The sequence below is a fragment of the Cupressus sempervirens genome, chromosome 1 (genome assembly GCF_028749045.1).
Source record: "Cupressus sempervirens isolate cs-2001-9-10 chromosome 1, ASM2874904v1, whole genome shotgun sequence".
NCBI lineage: Eukaryota > Viridiplantae > Streptophyta > Pinopsida > Cupressales > Cupressaceae > Cupressus > Cupressus sempervirens.
Window position 1 is genome coordinate 184,387,599 of NC_143118.1, and position 22,212 is coordinate 184,409,810.

The 22,212-nt window shown below is 33.9% G+C and overlaps 1 protein-coding gene across 1 annotated transcript in view; it reads right to left on the minus strand.

Annotated features, from left to right (window-relative positions):
• Nucleotides 1–19,671, minus strand: part of TAG1 (membrane bound O-acyl transferase (MBOAT) family protein) — a 157,239-nt gene extending 137,568 nt beyond the window's left edge. The window contains exons 1-4 of the mRNA XM_089819530.1: nucleotides 19,190–19,671; nucleotides 1,937–2,017; nucleotides 1,668–1,741; nucleotides 1,472–1,547 (exon numbers count right to left, since the gene is read on the minus strand). Of these exons, the coding sequence (XP_089675656.1) occupies nucleotides 1,472–1,547; nucleotides 1,668–1,741; nucleotides 1,937–2,017; nucleotides 19,190–19,558 (600 nt within the window). The 5' untranslated portion in view covers nucleotides 19,559–19,671. The remainder of the gene's footprint in view (nucleotides 1–1,471; nucleotides 1,548–1,667; nucleotides 1,742–1,936; nucleotides 2,018–19,189) is intronic.
• Between the last annotated feature and the right edge of the window lie 2,541 nt (nucleotides 19,672–22,212).

A 22,212-nucleotide genomic window follows, 5' to 3' on the forward strand; every position in this document is an offset into this window, starting at 1 on the left:
GTCTTGCAGGTCACTGAACAAGGTTTCTTAAAAAACAAACTGTCAAGCCATTTTGGGGATCAAAAGGCCAAACCAATTATCTAGTCAATGAAAATAGAAAGTCGCCAAAAATGGGAAGTGGGTGGGTCCCCAACCTACCTACTTCTAAGCAAAAATCATCTCATCTACAGCAGAAATTTAAAGGCAAGTCAAACGCTAATATCATGAAGAACTGAAAAGAACATTTAACTTTTAAGTCTAACATCATACTTGAAAAATATTCCTTGTGCTTGTCATGCATTGCAAACATTCAAGCTTTGACTATCACTTATGTAACTCCCAAGCGTATACTCCTTCCAAAGAATAAGCAATTGAATTAGTCAACAAATTGCAAGTGAGGTTAATCTACTGTTAAAGGGTCACCCTATCTACTTCTGAGCCCTCTTAACCTACTTTGGCCCCTCCAAGGACCTTACTATAATTCCCTTCTTTGCTTTTATGTTATTACAAGGTATCATATATACTGGATTTCTTGTTTCTGGGAATTTCTTAAATTTATTCACCTGCAATTACAAGATTCCAGATCCTTGTATTAACTTTACATACATCATCGCCTTAAGTGGAAACTAAAGATGCTGTCAGGTTAAACTTATTTCCTTTTACTCCTTGTATATTTGAACTTTTGACTTACATTCTCACGATCTAGGTTCATGCAGAAACATTCTCCTAGACATCAATTTTCTGGTTTTATGCTCATAGGAGATCTTTTAGTGTGATATTTTAAGACAAATCTATGAACTTCAATTTTAAGTAATTATAATCTACAATTCTTGTCTCAATGTAATCATATTGTGTGCACATTTATTGGTATAAAAATGTATTTATTTGTATATGGCCATGTAGCATATATAGATACATACCTGTGGAATCTAGTACTTCTGTGTGTAATATAATTAAAATGATAGCAAGATTATTTTATCTAATTTCTTGGGTTAATTAAATAATTTCAAGGCCCTTTGGGCACTACTAGAACTTAATCCATGTTAATCCACGGATACAGCGTGCAAAACTAGAAAAAAAAATATACTTGGGAAGGTGGTTGGCTTAATAACCTCATTAATTTGAATGCCATGATGTTGGTTTTCTATCTCTTATGGTGCCTTCTACTAATGTTCTGTGAAGTTCACCTGCACAGACACCCCTCCTTTGCCTTAAATCAATTCAAATTATGAATCTTAATGAATTTTAATCAATGTTATAATTGATCTCAGATCAGAGATTATCAACATACACAATAAGTATAAGCACTACACATTTTCAATTGGAAATAAATCTTATACATTTGTAACTACAAATAACTTCTAGAACATCAAAGATGTAAGTTTGAACACCAATTAGTCCAGAAGTAATTAACAACCAACACAATACTTAAGACAATAATAGATCAAGATAAATGAAACATGAAAATCTACAGCTATTGTATTCTCCTTACCCATTCAGAGATCTGATTATGCACAGCTGCCTTCTCAACTAGAAATGCACAAAACGGGAACAGTGGAAGAGTAAGCCTGAAAAAATCAATATGTGACATTATATTACTGATGTATGATACCCAGACTCTAATACATTCAATACATTATGCCACCACTTGACTATGATAAAGAATAACATGAGTTAGAAATGATTACCCGCACATTAAAAGTGGCCAATCTCTGAGATTTTTGGAACTAAACCAGAACCCAGTTTGAATCAGAAGACCATACTGCAACGTCAAATATATAAGTTGTACTTTAAAGTTTAATCCCATGCTTTTCTGCTCTAGTAAACCATAAAACGTGAAAAAACCACACTATCCTTTGTCTCTCTACAAACACAAATAACAGCTTTTCCAATAATATATGCAACAAACCATCAACTAAAATCTATGCTCAAGAAAGAAAAAGGTCAGAAAAAATACCTTCATCAAATTTTCAATAATCAGCCTGCTGTTCACAGCAATCAATAGCACAACACAAAGATTAAATAAGCCTGCATGGCTCTGCAGTGTCAAAGAAAAAAACAACAATAAGGTGGAGGAAACAGAAAATATGAAATTTCAAAAAATACAACTGCTTAACAATCATTATCTTGGGGGCAATAATGTTATGTCAGATCATATATAAATCCACAAAACAGATTATTTATTAAGTCTTAGAAACAGCCATCTCTAACACGATTTTTTATAAAAATAATTTAAGGAAAAATAACAGGATTGAATCCAATCGCAGAAAATCAATTTAACATCTGCACCAAAGGTCAACATGAAATAAAATGTTTAATGAGAAACATTGGAAGGTTTCAAAGGTTCCGTGGTAGTAGCAAAAGGTGTGAAAGTAGAAACCTTATATCTCTATATAAGTCATAATGTTCCTTCTACTTAAATTGTTTTAGAGGAAAAACAATATTCAGGAACAGCTGTTGCAATTGAGCAGGAGGACATCAAACAGTTGTAGATTCTGAAACAGCAGTAGGGCACAACAAACTTGGGCACATGAGTGAAAAAGGTATGAAATTACTCCATTCAAAGAAAGTTTTACTAGGTCTAAAATGTATCAATATGGATTTTTGTGAAAGTTGTGTGTGGAAAACAAAACAGAGTAAGTTTTATGAAAAGTGGAAAGGAAAAGTAAAATAAAAAATTAGAGCTTGCCCATACAGATCTATAAGAACGAACTTAGGTATCTTCCCTTGTCGGCTCTCTATATTATGTTGCATTCATTGATGACGCAATTAGAAAAGTATGGGTTTACTTCCTTAGACAAAAATCTAATGTATTTAAAAATTGAAGAAATGGAAAAAAGCTTGGTTGAGAATGAGACTGGTAAAAAACTAAAATGTCTCAAATCTGATATGGTGGTGAGAATTGCAACAAAGAGTTTGAATATTATTGTTCCTTTAATGGTATTCGTAGGCAGAAAACTATTGGAAGGACTCCACAAGAAAATGGAGTGGTTGAACACATGAATAGGACAATAATGGAGTGTGCATGAGGTTGCACGTTGGGCTACCCTTAAAAATGTGGGCAGAGGCTTAATATTGTTGTATATTTAATCAAAAGAAGTTCCTCTAGTTCTTTAGGTTGTGGTATTCTAGAGGAAGCATGGATTGGTAAGAAGGTGAGTTATGTTTTTCTTAAAACTTTTGGTTGTAAAGCATTTACACATATATTCTGAAAATAGAACCAAGATGGAAGCTAAATCTAAGAAATTTGTATTTGTTGGATATGGCATTGACGAATTTGGTTATAAACTTTGAGATTTTTAAAATCATAAAATTGTAAGAAGCAAAGATGTCATATTCAATGAGAAAGTGTTGTACAAAGATCTGTTGCAGCAACATGAGAAGAAAGAAAATGAATATGTAGTGTTGGATGATACTCAAAAGGATGATGCTCTAGCAGTCCCTCATGCTCCCCAACAATAGCAGCAACAAATACCACAAACCCTAGTGAATGTTAGAGGGTCAACGAGGATGAGTAGACCTCCAAAAAGATTTTTTCCCTCTTTGTATTCTATCTTATTGATAGATGTTAGTGAACCAGAAGGATATGATGAAATTGTGCAGGTAGACACAAAGATTCAGTGAGAGTCTGCAACGACAGAAAAAATGGACTCCTTGCTGAAAAAATCAGATTTGGGATTTATATATGTTACCTGCAGGTAATAGGGTTTTACAAAATAAAAAGGTTTACAGGCTAAAAGAAGAGGATAGAGGTAAGAAAGGATTTAAAGCCAAGTTACCTATAAAAGGATTTGCACAAAAAAGAAAACATTGAATTTGATGAGATTATTTCTCTAGTTGTAAAAATGACTTATATTTGTATTGTTTCAAGTATTTTGGCTACTAAAGATTTGCATTTGGAACAGCTTGATGTTAAAACAGATTTTCTTCATAATGATTTGGATGAAGAGATATATATGGAACAACCACAGGGATTTGAGGTCAAAGGTAAGGAGAATTTAGTGAGAAAATTGAAAAAAAAAATATATGGCTAAGCACCTCGACAATGGTATATTAAATTTGACGGTTTTATGAACGAGCATGGATACAATTGGTTTTATTTAGACCATTGTGTTTATTTTAAAAGGATGGATGATGACAGCTACAATATTTTATATTTATATTTTGCTAATATGCTTGTAGTTGGATCTAACATGGATTACATCAAGAGACAAAAACAGCAATTAGCACATTCCTTTTCAATAAAGGATTTGGGGACAACAAAACAAATCCTTGGTATAGAGATTTGTAGAGATAGGAAAAATAGAAAATTGACATTATCTCAAGCTGATTATATTGAGAAGGTTGCAACATTTCTATATGAAGAATGACAAAGTTGTCAGCACACCTTTGCCTAGTCATTTGAAATTGACTAAGAAGATGTGTCCAAAGACATAGGAAGATGAGGATAAAATGTCCAAGTTACCTTATTCTTTAGTTGTAGGAAGTTTAATGTATGTCATGGTGTGTACTAGACCAGACATTGCACATGGTGTGGGAGTTGCTAGCAGGTATGAGTCATCCTAGAACTGAGCATTGCAGTGCAATCAAATGGATTCTCAAATATTTGAGAGGTAGATCTAGTAAATGTTTACATTTTGGGGGCTCTATTACTGATTTACAAGGCTGTGTTGACTCAAATTTGGCAAGAGATCTTGATATTAGGGGAGTACTACATAATATGTTTTTACTGTTGGTGGGACAGCAAGGAGTTGGATTTCTCAGTTACAAAAGGTGAATGATTTATCCACTACAAAGGCAAAGTTTGTTGCTACTACACAGGCAGCCAAAAAGATGATATTGCTTCAATTTTTCATTAAAGAGGTGGGATATCCATAGACAGAAAATTATATGTACACAAATAGCCAGAGTGTCATTCATCTTGTCAAGAATTTTGCTTTACATTCAAAGACAAAACACACACTTGCGATACCATTTCATTCGGTCAGTTTTGGATGATGGACAGTTATAGCTGAAAAAGATACATACAGATGATAATCCAATAGATATGTTTGCAAAGGAAGTGGCACGGGAGAAGTTGAACTCCTCTTCAACTTCAATTGGTCTTCTAGACTGAACATAATAAAAGAACAGCAGAGTCTAGGGTGCATCAATGCAATGAGAGCTTCTAGGGTAGCGGTGTAGCTACAAGGTCAGTCTCCAAGTGGGAGGTGGTTTAGTGTCGAGCTTGAACTGTCCCCAAGTGAGAGATTGTTAACTTGTGGGGACTAATCAGGAAAAGTACTAGACACTTTTCATAACCCATGGGGTTCAAGGATTTTTGAGTTGACTTGTCAAGTATGTTTAAGGTTAACTTGTTAAGCTGACATAAGTTATGTAATATTGGCTTAAGATTAGGGTTTTCTAAGGTGAATATATAGCCTCTTGCAACAGTATTAAGATGTAAGGGAGATTGAAGATTGTAATAGATTGAAGCCACTGGATAATAATATTGGACTTGTTGTTCAGTGGACATAGCTCAGGGATTGGGTGAACCATGTTAAATCTTTATGTCTTATGTTTATCTATGTGTGCTTTATTCCTTTTGTGATATTTGTTATATTTGCATATAATTGTTATTTTTGTCTCTTTAAGCCTAAAAAATTCTTACAACACAGAAATTAAAAATGAAGGGTCTCTTTTGTATACTTGTCTTATGGAATTTTGAGCATGGTCAGTTATGCTAGAGTGACATGACTCTAAATGTGTGCTCATTCATTGGGTATCCGATATTATAGTTGGCAGCGTGTATGATCCTTCTAGTTGTTGAAGCAATCATTTTTCTATGACTATTGTCTTTTCAAAGGAAGCTATTGTAATAGTGCACAGTGACTTCAAGCATGGATGATCATTTTGTAGCATTGATTTAATGTTCTCTTCCATATGTATTCTTAGAGGATGTTTTATGTTACAAGTGTTGGGGTTGTAGCATATGTTGTTGAATATTATTCACTTCAAGCAACATATCTTCATTATGTTGAGTGGAATGAAGAGTCGTTGGTCAGTTCTTGGTCTATACATTTTCCTATTGCAATGTCAACTCTAAAGTTGTGCATATCTTGAAGATTCAACGGTGGTCTTAGTGGTATTTTCTTAGTGATTGTATGTCGAAAAATTTTTGGTTACTCCCATACTCGAATTTTCCCATGAACGTCTCAATTCAAACCATGGAACCATCGTTTATTAGAGGAGTAAATTTCATCGTGTTAAGTTTGTCTATCTAAATCATTTTATCTTACGTTATGCTTCACGTATTTGACCATTCATTTTTCAATCGACAAAATGCATGAAAGTCATGTGTTGGCTTCCAATATCATGTGCTCTATGGAAATTGTTGTTGGCAGTAACACAAACAAATGTAAGTTTTCAAGAAAGCATCAATGATTCTACAGGCGGGAAATGGAAGAATGCATAAAAACATCATTTTTGTACAATTATGTTATCACCCATTCCCTGGAATGACCCTCACTTACAATACAATAGTTGTCCGAGAGGGACAAACTACACAGCAAAGATTATTCCATTCAGAAAATGATTTTGGGGATTCGCACTTCCAATAACGAGGCCAACCATCTCATGTTGGCGTAGGTGCATCTTTTGCTTGAGGGTGTTGAGAACAATGCCAGGCTAGTAAGAGGAGGAACACAACAAGTTTGGAGGATTTGGCAATGCTAATGGCTCCAAGTTATACAACAGATCAATCATGGCAGTGAGGTTAATAGAGCTCAAAATATGCCACGAAATCCTTTCATAATTGCTACCAAAACTATTAGTGCAAAAGTTTGTGATTGATTACAGCAAACATCCATCAAAGTTGCCACAAGATGGTAGTTGTAGGATGCAAACATTTTATTAATCTCTCTTCGTTGCAGGATGCAACAAAAGGCAATGAGATGAGGTGAGATTATGAACAAGAGGAAGATAATGATATTTAAAAGGAGATTTTTGAGCTCCAGACAGGTTATGTAACAGAGGGAGATGTTTCATCTTCAGAGGGAGGTTACATCAACTATCCTATTGTAGTGATCAAAGTTGTCCCTACTAAGAGCGAGTCTCAATGGAATCTCAACCATTCTTATACATGTTAATAGTTCTTCTATGTGAAGGAGAAGTTCGAGGTGAAATCCCTTGTTCTATCCTCTACGATGAGGCATGCGGGAAATGCATTCTTCTCAAGCAGAATAATAAGGTGAAAGCCCTTGCTCCACCCTTTGCGATGAAGCATGATGGAAATGCATTCTTTTGTAGGAGAAGTATAAGTTCCACCCTCTGTGAGTAGGTATCGTAGACCACCCTCCACGACTAGGCATGGTGGAACTCATGTATATGACTCCATGACTTTAATTTTATATGTTTATGAAGTAACTATGGTGAATTATGTTATGCTAACAAAAAAATACTTTTATAAGAATTTATGTGATGAGAAATTATCATTGACATATTTGGTTGCAGTTATGACTGCCTGTCATACTAAAAATCTCTCTTGCTAAGAGAGAGAGTTGAAGATAGTAGCTGCGATAGAGATCTTTATCTCTAATTTTGCTAGATGTTGAAATAGAGATACAATTGTGTTTACAGCAATAGAAGATATTTATGATAATATTTGAGATAATATTATATGAAGAGGCATGAAATATGAAGAGACTTGTTTTTAGAAATTGAAGAGACCTTCAATTGTGATGTGAAGTGTCTCTCAATTCTATATACATGTATGATTACTATGTGTAGACAACAATTGTATCAAGTTGAAAGCATTGTACTTGAACATTTATGTCAAAAAAAGAGATTTTTCTGGTGTAGTTGGGTTTTTCCCTTCTAAAGAGTTTTCCCAAGATAAGTGTCTTGTGTCTTTTGTATCTATTTTGTTCTTCTTTATTATTGTGTATTATTTTTTCTGGGCAAAACATTAACACAAAATGATATGTTTTTAGGTTTAATGACCTTAGAAGGGATTGTTTTAGGGTTTTGTCCAAAAAAAACACTTTTGGATGAGTTTTTAAGTCACATTTTGTGATTTGCGTGTGGATGCACCGTGGTGCACTATAGATGTACACCACGAACTATGGATGCATAGATTGTGCATCCACAATTAGTAGGCCACACCCTGTGTGCATCTACACTAGCACATCCACAGTGCACATCCAAACCACAACCAAAGAACGTCCACATCTACTGCACACCAGCATGGTGCACATCCTGTAACATAGGAAAATTTCTATGTTCACCGATGTCTCTAAGTATTGCAATTGCATCTTTTCTTCAATGGGGTCATGGTAAGTTCATATATGATTGGTCTAATTTATGTGGGGATTTTGGAGTACAATGCAACAATGATGGACTTAATCTATTGTAAGCAACAATTGTCAAAGCAAGATAATACAATTTAACAATTACTAAAGCTGACCACGATAGCTTACAAACATAGCAAACTTGATGTCACATCCCTCCTAACTACTAAAACCTTATTATGTTTGGTTTGATGCCCTAGATGTTATATTTCTTGTTTAAAACAAATAGTGGTTATATTATTATTTGATGTCCTAGATGTTATATTTCCTATTTTTGCAAAATAGTGGTTATGTTATTGTAACTTGTTTAATGCCCTGGATGTTATATTTCTTGTTTTCACAAAACAATGGCAATGTTATTATTTGATGCCCTAGATGTTATATTTTCTACTTTTCATGGAACAATAGTTCCGATTGTATAAGAGAAACTATGTTATGAACATAATCTAGAGTTGGAATGTGATTTATTTTACATTTATTATGATTGATATGATGATTTCAAGCTAATTATAGTTTTTGATTGAGTGGTTGCCGGAGAGGATTGTCCTCCAAGGAGGGAGGGAAAGTATCACCTAGTATGGGATGCATACATGTCATGAGCCTTGAACTAACTAAATCTCAAAACTAGTAAGATTTGGCTAAGTTGATGTTGGCACTAAGCCTAGTTAGTGGAGTTGACTAGAACCCTAGTTGGTTTTTACTTCGTCAGTAGTTGAGTTGACAATGTCCTTGTCGTTAGGACCTTGCGTCTTGGTCCGTGGCTTTGGCTAATGTATTTTCTTATTAGGATGTAAGGTGATATCTTGTATTTCTGTTTTAATGTACATAATGATTTAAAATTCTCGTAATGTATATAAATACAATATACATAGTACGTATACACATATGTCTATATGTGTGTGTAGGTATAGACCCCAATATGATGGCACACGACTATATATAGATATATATATAAGTACTAAGATATTACACATATATATTATGAATATTTATATAATTATATATATATATATATATATATATATATATATATATATATATATATATATATATATATATATATATATATATATATATATATATATATAACTAGTTATCATTTTATTATAACCTTTTACAAATTTAAGTACCTATTGGTAAACAGATTTGTCACTTTAAAATTCTTGACAAAGTGCCCAACATGGCAGTGAAAAATTGCCCACAACTATTGGAGAGATTGTTTCTTATATACGACCTCCCTCTGCATTTGAGCAGGGAAGCTCCCCATTATGATGTATTTTTGTGCTTTTGAAAATATATGCAAATAATACTGAAATTTTTATCAGCAAGTATACAATTGTTGCATAGCTTCAAATTTATTAAACAGAAAAGCTAAAATGTACATTTAAGCTTCTTAACAATGAAAATACTTGCATTCTCTAATATATTTGCTTCAAGACCAAGAAAGAAATACACCAAAGATTTTCTTGAATATTGTCAAGAATGCTTGCAATTTTAACTCAAGAAAGTCAAAGATTGCTATTAACAACATATGATGGGCCAATAGCAATGAACAAAATCAATTCTAGAAACACTTCAAAAAGTGGTTTACATTCATCTGGAGTAGTTTTACAATTCTGCAATATCTCTAAGTCACCTTGTTAGAAATGCCCCAAAGTCCTTATTACATGTCATCCCCTTGTATTTATAGACCTACTGTAACTAACTTTTTGGATTACTAACTAGCCAAGTTAAAGTATGCAACTTATCCACGTTTATATAACCACCTAACTTTTACAAATTGAAACCCCAAATCCCAACTTTAACAAAATGAAACCCAAAAACTTAACAAAAACCCATTAATTGATTAAAGTTGCAAAATTTAAATAAGTAATCAAAATTACAACTTTATCCAAATGCATAAGGAAGTAAACTATGACAAGACAAGTAGCTTTTGAAGTTTTATGTTCAAATGCTTATGTTAAGATCTCGAATTGAAGTTCCTTGACTTGCAGGCATTTTCTATTGTTGTGCACAATTTGCCTTATATGTTTTGAGTAATTTGATGGCTTGAGCTAAGGATTAGTTCTTGAGGATAATCACCCTTTTCATCTTGAACTTGCATTTGTCACGATCTCACTAAATTTAATCCAATTCTTTACTGCAGCTAGGTAGGTGATAAACAAATGTACCCAAAGCCACTAAATTGACACTCAAACCTATCATTGCATCATCACCTAAATATTGTTTTTCATTTTGTTCTGAATTGATCCTAGCTTCAAAATCCTTATGTATTTTCTATAAATCTAGATCCTGAGCTTGTCCATTGATTGGTATGTCCTTAATGATTATTGGTAAATCACTCAACCTTTGGTCTGCACCTACCTACAGGTGCTTAATAACTTTTCTTGTTCAATTGTCATTTGATTAATGCTTGTACATTTCCACTCTAAGTTCTCAAGCCACATATTAGATTAATTATCTTCCTCACATGAAAATAATTTGAGTGATGCTAACATATTGTTGTCCATTTTCTTTATTTCTTTGGAATTACTCATGATCTCCTTCCAAAATATCTGCCATTCTCTTATGTTTCCTAGCTCTTTTGAAATTTCCTATTCCAACTAATTTGCCTTGGTATATACTACTTTTATTTCATAGAACAAATCAAAAGCTTGCTTCTTCGTGTGAATTATCCAATCATCAATCATCTTGCCATATGTTTGACACTTTCATATATTTTCCATGGTATCTTTGTCATCTACTCTCTCACGATTGTAAACTATTTCAGCTGGATTGCATTCATAAGTCAAAGCTTGATCCCCCATGATTCAAAGATGGAATGTCCACGATTGATTTGAAAGCATGAATATAGAGCTCGGACTTGAGGTGATATTTAGTTTTTTTATCCTTGTTTGTTTTCTCAACCAAAATCATGAGGAAATGTAGAAAGTTATGAACAACCCCTTCACTTATGACACAGCCCAAATCTACCTAAGATACATTAAAATCAGCTTCACTAGCTTTCTGTAGTATGTTGTGCAATTTCAATGAACAAGTTGCCCAAGATAGGATTCACTACTAATCTGGAAGCTATTTTGGGTTTCTTCTCTTGCACACTTTTATGAACTAGATTAGCTACTGCATCCATATTTGGTGCTTCCAACTGGATAACCCTCCAATCTAGATGTAGAGAATGCTAATATAGACAGTTCAACCTTTATAGGGACATTTGAAACCATGGGTGAAAAGACTTGATCATTCACAACATTTAAAACTAGAATCTTTTGAGACATATTGACATCATAAAGAGTGTTTGCAAGAGAAGAGAGAGAATGAATAATCTCATCAACAAATGATAAATGCAATGAAGTAATTTCTTCAACTTCTTGCATCATTTCTTGTATTGGATTCAGATCTTTTTCTTTTCATTTTGACCTTTCTTCCTGGTTATGGGATTGATCTCACACATTGTGGCAAGGCATATTCCTTTATTAGGATCTTCGTCACCCCCCCTGCCCACCTCAAGCACTTTGCTGCAAATGAATTATGAGGAGCAAATGGCCTAGATATACTTTTTTGTGAAACATTCCCTTTAGAAAAGATACTCCTTCCTATTGATCTAGTCATTGCAACTTCCATCACTTTCTTCCTAAACCATCTTTTGTTCCTTTTTATAACATAGGAAATTCTTTTCTTCAATTTGTGAAGTGACCAATTAATGTAGTGTAATGGCAATAACTGGATTCTCTTGAAGTAGAAATGTTATTGTTTTTGCTAGCTTCAGTTGGATAAACCTAAATCTAAACTATTGAATATATATATATATATTTGTTTGTTCATGTGAGATAATTAATATATATATATATATATATATATATATAGAGAGAGAGAGAGAGAGAGAGAGATTAATATAAAATTGATTCATAGAAATTAGTTATGTGTGTGTGTGTGTGTCTACAGTATGTATGTATGTATATAACTATTAAATTATAATTTTCATTATATTAATTACATAATAATGAATAGACATGCCCCATGAAGGGACATGTCTCTTCTTGGCTCATTCTCAATATAAATACAAGGGATTGTTGCCTTTGGAAAACACATACTTCAAAACAAGAAGTGCCATTACATTTGCAGTGATCCTAAAATCTAACATGATATCAGAGCCAGGCTGCAAATGTAAGAATAACATATACGCATTTATGCATGAAAATCATTTGAACAATCTGACAGGATGTCGATCCTGTGGTTGCATTTCAACAACAAAATGGAATATATGTGCATACACAGTTGGCAAACAAATATGAGTTAACTACCAAATAGTATATCTATGAAGGCATACTTTTCTAACACATGAATGAAGAAGAGCCTCATGACTCACTACATACCTATAGAGACATAAATCAGACAAGTAGAGAAGTGGAAAAATGGGAAAGAAGCATCTGAAACTGAAAATCTGAGAACAATGTCTTTATAGTTCAAGCAAACCAAGCAAAGGATGTTGCAATGCAATTTTAAGAGTGGGAATTTTACGTTGTGTGTGTCTGGGGGGGGGGGGGGGGGGGGGTGAATAATAATTGATGTACCATTCTATTGCTTGACAAATGCTTATTGGAAGCATTTTCTAATTTGATGCATATGGATCTTAATTGGGCAACTTTAATCAAGGATGTTGATGTACAGATAAGTATTTATGATATTTAAGTATTTCATTTATCTACTATCTATACTCTCTCTCTCTTATTTGTATTTCTATAAATCTATACATACTATAAGAGCTATTTTCCTTGATCTTTTCCTTTCTCTCTAAGGATGTTCTTGTAAGAAAAGGAAGATTGATATCAGATCTAGACTGAGTATGACACTTATTAGAGGTAACATTGGAGGAGGAGCTCAAAAGATTGATATTCAAAGGGAGTCTAAAAATCCATGCATGAGACTGTATGATTTTAATGGACCTACCCCCTGTGTACATCATGAGGAAGTGATAATTTCCATATGATTATCACTTGTATTTGTATAAGTTATTGAAAGGTGACAATCTTACAATAACTTAATCTTCTATTACGATGGATATCTTATGATGTCTAAAGCAGATCATGATAGATTATATCTTGCATGGTGGATTATGTTCCTTAAACAGACCATGAATGTTCTTATGGCAAGTATAATTGAGGATACGTGTGCACATACCTTATGAACATTTTTGAGTACTTGGTGAATGTAATGCAACTTGATGTTTAGGAGGCCATTACTCACGAGTACTTGGTCAGTATCATGTAACTTGATGTTTAGGAGGCCATTACTCAGAGTACTTGGTGATATCTTGCAACTTGAGGTTCAAGAGGCAATTACTCAAGTACTCGGTGAATATCACGTGACTTGATATTCTAAGGCCATTGCTTGGAGTACTTGGTGAGTATCATGTGACTTGATATTCTCAGACCACTACTCCTAATATCATGAGATGATATCTAATGGTATCTTCCAATCAAAGATATTCTTAAACATGCCATCCTTGATATTGCACTAAGGTGATTTCAAATCTTTGTGTTTATCCTCCCTAGCGAAGAGGGAGTGTTATTGTTTTCGATAGCTTCAGTCAGACAAACCTATGAGTCTAGACTATTGAAGACATTATATATATATATATAGAGAGAGAGAGAGAGAGATTGATATAATATTGATTCATGAAAATTAGTTATATATATAACATGTCTATTCATTATTATAATATTATATAATATATATAATTTATATATATATATATATTCATGTAACTATTAAATGATAATTGTCATTATATTAATTATATAATAATGGATAGGCATGTCCCATGAAGGGACATGTCTCCTCTTGGCTCATTCTCAATATAAATACAAGAGATCGCTGCCTTTGGAAACACATACTTTAAAACTGGCATTGCTACTACATTTGCAGCGATCCTAAACTCTAACAAGAAAGGATCAATAAAATATGATTCATCTGTGTGTATACACGTTGCATCACATCCCAGTTTGAAATCAATGATTTGTTTGACTGAGTATCTCATCCAATCCCTTCTTCTCACTTCAAATTGTCATCACAATCTTCCTAGAAGGCTTCCATTGTTGGGAAGTGAAGGTATCCTAGTCTAAGCTCTAAATTGTCCCTAAAGCATCCCTTACTATTGAATGGAAACCTCTGATCATAAAAGAACAGGGTGAGTTTGACGACAGATCTTTCTATGTTCTGTACATCTGATGAAGAATTTCAGTTGTAATCCCATACCAATTGGGAAACGAATAGGTTCTACTCTCTTATTCCAGCTTAACTTGGCCAATCTGCCTGCAAACCTCAGTCACCACAAGTTTATCATCTACAAACCAGAGTGGCATGAATGGGCGACCAACAAAGCCTCCAATACGAATATAAGCAAGACATGGGAATTGTTTGAAGTAACTCCCATATTTCTGGATAAAGGCAGCCGCTTCAGATGATATTATAAGTCCAATGTTCCCTTGCGGCTCTCTGACAATTGAGGATTGTCAATGCATCATTAACTCTATGAAAGTGCACATAGCTCTGCTTCAATTGCAACAGCGAGTAATAAATGTAGATTTGAGTTGTGTCTCCATATCCCCTTTGACAATCAAGCCCAAACCAAGCTTTCATGCTTGCAATGGTATACATGAGTTATGAAGACATGTGGAACCACTAACTGAGCTCAAATTGAGTTAACTAATTATGGAGGTTATTATTAATAATCTTCCCCCAATCAATAAATTGATTGCCAATGCATATTGTATTGATATACAAGAATATCCACTCTTGAAAATATTCAGCATTTTCATTTCCAATCAGCCTATTAAGAAGGATCATCATTACAGATATGTCTTCAATGAACAATGCTCTGCGTAGTGTCTTAGGTAACCGTGATTGACCTTTCCATGGTGACACTAATCAGCTCTTAGCTATGGTAGTCAAGTGTTTTTTTTTTTGTACCTAGCAAAATATACTTCAGCATTTTCTTTGGTAATATCCGCAAATTCTCCCCTAATAGACAACCTGAAACAGATTCCAATGGATATAGGTTCGAGTCTCACCATCACATTACCTTCTGCTGTCCTTCACTTCTCTAGTGCTTGGATTGTATGCTTTCATGCATTCAAGAATCAATATCAGACATCGGACTGCTAACGCATGATCCACAACCCATTGTCCAATAGCTTCTGAGCCAACAGGCTCTTTTCTTATTTCTCCATCCCTTTCCAGAAGTCAGTGATGTCCATATGTACCAGCTTTGTATCTGCTATCTCTGCCAGTGAGAGTATTGAAACGGGTTCTTTCGTTTGACAGTTGTGCTTCATCTTGCTTCAAATCTCAAAGACCTAATGCAAATTCAATCACCGGTTGCTTGAAGATGTGTTTGTTTGTACTTTATCTACCATAAAAAAATTAGGAACTCATATCATTAAATTTAAATGAGTTGGGTGCTTTGTCACTGTTTCCACATCTTCGCATATTTTGTTAATTGTGACTTTGAGCTGTCATTGAATTGTCATATCAAAGTACCCTCAATAAGCACTGTCACTGTCCTCTATCGGATTATTGGACCCACTAATAGTCCCCTCTGAGAATATGTTTCACAGCTCTCACATTTTTTCTACCTCTGCTGTATGCTTCTAAGTTCTTCCAAATGTCAAATGTCATTTCATTCTACTTTTGGACTGAATTCTGCTTCTTGCCACTTTACTGTAACCTACCGCTTATAAAGAGATATAACATCCATGTGTAGGGGAATGCAATTCATGAAACTCACAGACAAGAGGACCATGAAAGAGAAATTGAAGATGTATGAGCATTCCAAAGGTACTCACGAAAGTTTATCATGTATGACAACCCTATTGCTTTTACAGACACTAACATACTGTTCCTCTGCTATCTGCATTTGTCATTTGTGTTCTTGAATGTCTATATACTGATTGAAAAAGCTTATTGAACCTTCCAACAAATACATTTGACTGTTTGATTATGTTCATCTCATTTGATTACACGGCATGGAACTGATTTCCTTGTGGAATTTTTGTCATGCACTATTTATTTCACCCCTGTTCATATTACCTCAGGTATTTTGTCAAATTAACATTTACCAAAGCATTTCGTCAAACAGTTAACAGCCTGTCAATGTATGTGCATCTACTTGAGTATTTTGAGTTACTGTTGATAAACATCAGAGCTCCCATTTTGGTGCAGCAAGATGCTAACAAGGTTGTGAATTTGGGCTTTGCATCCATTGAATGCATTTTCCTTTACTTCTGACAACAAATCCATTCGCTTAAAATCTTTAGGTGCCATGTTTACAATGCATACCATGCACATGTATCTACGAAGCCACTATTAATCAAAAACTCCAACAACATTCCTCTGCACATCATTCTCGAGTTTCATGACTGCTCAAACAGCAGTGATACTGGTGTGTGGTCAGAGGCTTTGACTTTAGATTTCCAAAGTTGACTTTAGAGGTGTTAAAGATTGGAAATCAGTAGCCCCTAACACTACAAAGACAGTTAAATTTCCGTTTCCAAGCACAATCCAAACCCTAGTTGGGAATTTAAGGGTAAATCAAGTAAACTCCCGATAGGGGACATTACAGTCACCCTCCTTGCTCTTTCACATTGGAGATTCTTCATGAGTTTGAAGGCACGGACTGCTATTTTCATGATCATTGCTTATTATAAACACTATTAGAAAATTTGAGAACTACGTATATATTGCAAAATTGACTAGTGATGTTCAATATTTCATTGTTACACTATATTTTTCAAATTCAAATTTTTTTTCTATAGTCAATGTTGAATGTTCAGCGTGATAGATTCTAATGCTATTAGAATTTTATCATTTTGCAAATGCTAGAGATTATATTTTTAGTTCTTTTGTTATCTTCTTATGCCTAAATGCCCTGGAAAAATTTTGTCATCCCAGAAACTTTGAAGAACAGAATGTCACAGTCATCTCCTCGCCCTCTAATGTGAGGGACTCTTCATGATTTTAAATCCCCTTTTCTTCCTTTCTCTCCTCATTTCACTAAATGCAGCTCTGAACCAAGTATTTTCTTGCCTTAATATATGAAGCTCAGGTGCTCTTTTCAGGTGGGTTCCCATTTCTTTTTAGTCCTGAACCAAACTTCAGATTCTATATGGAGCCTATTTGAAAGCTGTAGTCAGTTGGAGAAGAGATCAGTCAAATCCATGAGGATATTGCACAACTTAAAGGTGAAAGGACTTTGCAGCTGTACAAAAGTTGGAAGTTTTTGAAGGGGATGACTGATGTGACGCTCAAAAGAGCAAACATATGATACTGTCTCCAAACTTCACATTGATTTCAAAGCAGATGAGGCCAGAGCAGGAAAAGGGGATATGAGTCTGGCTGAACTTCTGCAGCTGCTGAAGATGGAGGAAGATGGGCCTACTGCCCATGCTCAAGAAGCAATGGAAAATAAGTCCAGCAAAAGTGGAATACAGAGGATGAAGAGGTAGCATGAACTGTGGAGATTGGTCAACAGTTCATAACACATAGTGGGCGAGATCATGTGGCTACTAATTAGGTGGCTCATATACGACTTGAAAAGCCCATTTTAGTCCAGCTATTTTATCTAAGTTTGCGAAGTTCAAGTTTTTGACAGTTTAATTAGAATGAGGCTCTACAAGTTTAATGCTGTAAACCCAAATTTCAGTGTCATAGTCTAGCTACTTTTCATATATAGGCATCCCTCATGTTGGTTCAAACTGCAACTTCGTATATCATGCGAAATCAGGTAAACTGTCCTGAGATGACAACAATGCACCCTCTATCGTAACTATCACTGATGTAATGGGCATTACCTTTAAGGTAAACTTTGAAAAAAAATTATAAAAAGCAGAATAAGCTTATTAAATGTCTCTTGAAGAATGCTTTGTTTGCAGGGAATTAGATGGCAACAGTATTTTAGTTCTGGATCTATATAGTTCCAAGCAAGCACTCTCTTAAAAATTAATAAGTATCCCCTCTATCTTTCTAGGACTATCATAACAATCACTAATGTAATGTGAAATATTTTTGACGTAAGCTTTGAAAAATGTTAACGAAAACAAAAATAAGCTTATTTAATCTCTTGAAGAATGCTTTGGTTGCACTGAATCAAATGGCAATGTTCTTCTCAAATCAATTGCATAGTATTTTGGTTACAGAACCATAAATATCCAAGCCATTGCCCTCTCGAAAAAATGATGAATATCATGTTTGTCCTTCTAGGACTATCATAATTATCACCAATGTAACTGGCAATACCTTTGACGTAAACTTTGGAAAACTGTTGATAAAAATCAAAGTAAGTTTATTTTATGTATCTTGAATAATACTTCGTTTGCAAAAAATCAAATAGCAATGTTCTTCTGGAATCAATTGCATAGTATTTTCTAGTTCCAGATCCATAAATATCCAAATCAGTGCTCTCTGAAAAAATTGATGAAAATCATGTTTGTCTTTGTAGCATAAACATCTTGCCTTTGGATAAAGATGCACTGGTTTTGGCATGTTGAAGACTTTTCCCTATCGTTTAGTATATGTGGTCCCTTTTAAATCTCTACCTATAAAAATAAAGGTCCAAAATCGCTGAAAATATTTACCAACATGACCAATCTATACATTAAACCACTGTAATTAATTCTGAAACTCAAACAAATGTTCTACAGAACTGGATTAAATTGGAAATAAACAATAAAGACTAAACAGGTACTATTGCTTTGCCTCATAAAACACAGCAACTCTTAATTAAGACCTAACAATGAAGCCAACAGACAATACTTAGGGCTTAAAATTGAAAAACAAACAATAACAAGATGATTATAGAAAGAACTCCAAAAGATATAAGTACTTGCCTGTTTAAAAATGGCGTCGGAGCTCAGAGGACTCTCTCTGAGCTTCCTGTGCGCGGGATACGAAGGACGAAATGAAAACTTAACATCACTGCTAACATACCGCGAAGAATCCCTTGCACCATTTGCCATTATGTCGTAGGTAGCCTTCTCCTTACCGACATTACCGTCCAATTTTCCATCATTTGCTGTATCTGAGCTCGTAATTGAGTTGTCAACGGTGCTGCTGCTGCTGCTGCTCTCAGAACGCGTCAAATTGTTAGATGTTCTTTTGCGGAGGCCTTCTTGCAGGGGAATACCTTTTTCTGATTCCATTACAATTTCTTGCGTGGTTTCTGATGATTGAGGTGCCATTGCAGCCCTCAAATCCATTAAAACTCCACTTCCTCTCAGATTTTGTATGTAGAAATTTTTTTAAATGAAAGAAAAACGAATTCTAAAATCAAAATGCCTTCCGCCGCTTAATCTCACCAAGCCTGCATCACGCCTCTCGCTTGGGCCATGCAGAGGTATAAATAAAAATATCCGATTCCTTGGTTGGTCTTCAATTTTTTAGTTTTCAGAAATCGTGTTGTTATTTTTGTATAAAAATATATATATATATATATATTAGATTCGATTCGATTCTATTCTCACTTGCATGTATAGCAGAAGGATAACCATACGAAATTGCATTTCCCCACGAGTCTGCTTTCTCAAAACTCGACCGTTTGTTGCTTGCTTAAGCCAAGTCAAACCACTTTCGAAAACACTCGAAGGGAGTTTTGCTTTTTACTCGTCATTGAGGGTTTGATTACAAAGAAAGGTTTCCTAGATGACGAGCCAGTTTTCCTTTCAATGTCGGTATTTTTTATTATTGTTGGAGGATTAGCATCTAAGGTAGTATAACATGATATTATTTTTAAGACAATTAAAAATTGAAGTTAAAATGAATGAAGATATTTTAATAATGTCTATTATATTAACTAGTTTAAAAGATTATATTTGGAGTTTTATTAATATGACTTATTTTGTGGAGTCTTTTTTATTAAAACACTTATTCAACAAGTAGTTCTTTTTCATGTTGCTTGAATAAGAAATTACATATTTTGTGAAGTCTTGTCTATTTAAAATGTACATTTAAACTATCTATTTAAAAAATTTAAAATGTTCATTCAAAATATCTATCTTAAGTCTTAAAGTCTTGTCTCTTTAAAATTCTTAAGTCTTAAAGTCTTGTCTCTTTAAAATACTCATTTAATATGTAGTTATTTTTAATATTGGTTCTTCATATCTTGAATAAGAAACTAGATGTCTTGTGAAATCTTGTATCTTTAAAAGAGTCGTTTATACTGTCTATCTTTTACCTTGAACTATTTCATTTTATTAATTTAAAAAATATTTAATTATTTTTAATAAATTAGATTAGGAGTTAAAATATATGAAGTATTGAAAAGAATTAAAAAAAAAATTTAAAACTTGTAGATTTTTGGAAAATAAATGAATGAGTAGGTAGAATATTATGATTTTAATTATGAAAATTGAATTATCATAGTCTTTTCTCTTTATGTTATAGGACTTGTCTCCAATTTAATAGATAGAGGAAAGAAAGAGGTGACATGAAAATCACAGAAAAAATTAAAAGTAAATATAAGCTATAAATGTTGAATGGTTTTATTTTTTATTTTGTTTTTGTTTTTAATTTTATGTTGATTTATTATTTTTGATAAATTAAATTAGAAGCATACACTTATTTTATCGACTAAAAAATATTGTATTCATTGTATTGATTTTTTCATTTGAAGTAAGTTGGATTAAAAGTGTAAGTATATAGAATATCTAATTTTAATTTAAAAGTAGGATAGTATGGCTTGCAAAAAGAAGGGTTCTCCACATTTTTGACATGCTTGCCTTCATCCTGTGGATTATTTAACTCACACGTTGAAGATCCCTTCGATCAACTCATTTAGACCTTTAAATAGGTGTTTTCATGTTGTTATTCCTACTATGAAATTTTTCTATGCATTAATGGGGGGCTTTTTGACAAAGAATCAGACAACCTCTATGTCTCAAAACCCTAGTGTAGGACAAGTCAATTGTATGCCTGATCTAAAAATGAGAAAATTGGAGCGGAGAATAATAGGAATTCCAAAGATCAATATAATGTAAGCTACAAAAGGAAAAGTAATAGGATGTGGGTTCTCCCTATCAGCACATTCCCTCTTGGAACTGGAGCAATTGTGATCCCTTTGGGTCCTCCTAGGGTTCCATATCATACTTCTCCTATCTAGGTCCCTTCTCCATGTCCAAATTCTAACAAGATTTGGCACCACATTTTGCATCTCGCCAATACAGCCATAGGGACTCATGTCTCTCTCCCTAAAAGACCCAGGCTCCTATCCTCCTGTCAAAGGAACCCCAAACTCTAATTCTCAATAATATTTACACTTATGGCCTTTGGGATTATTGCAAAACTAATGGCCTATTTGTGAGATGGTGTGGGGTGGATCTTATAGGAAGTAAAGCAAGGGATTGGTTGAAGACATCTCTTCGTGACCAGGTAAGTATCTCTACTCTTAGCAACAATGTAAAATCCTAGACCTCAGAAAGAGATTGCTCTATGGTAATCCCATTTTTTTCCGAATGGTGTCACTTTAAATTTATTAGGTGGGAGCTTAATTTTGGTCCTTTATCCTTCAACAATGTTAAAGTTTTAAAATAAATACTTTCAAAAATCTTCCAATGGAACTCTTATAGAGTGACATTCTAAGATGAATTCAGGATTCAATAAGAATCTATAGTGGTTTAGAAGAAGAATATGTCCCTTCAACTGATGTTAGAATGTTAGTATAAATGGAATTATCTAAGAATAAATTTAGCTATATAAGATTAATCACAAATCAATTGATTTACTACTTATATGCAGAATTATTTCTAGGTGATTTATCAAGAAATTTTTTGTGGTAGCCACCTCTATGTGGGAAGTGTAAGAAATTAAGGATTATAAGATTCTAAATCTATCGAGCTACTCTTAGCCTAGCTCGGAT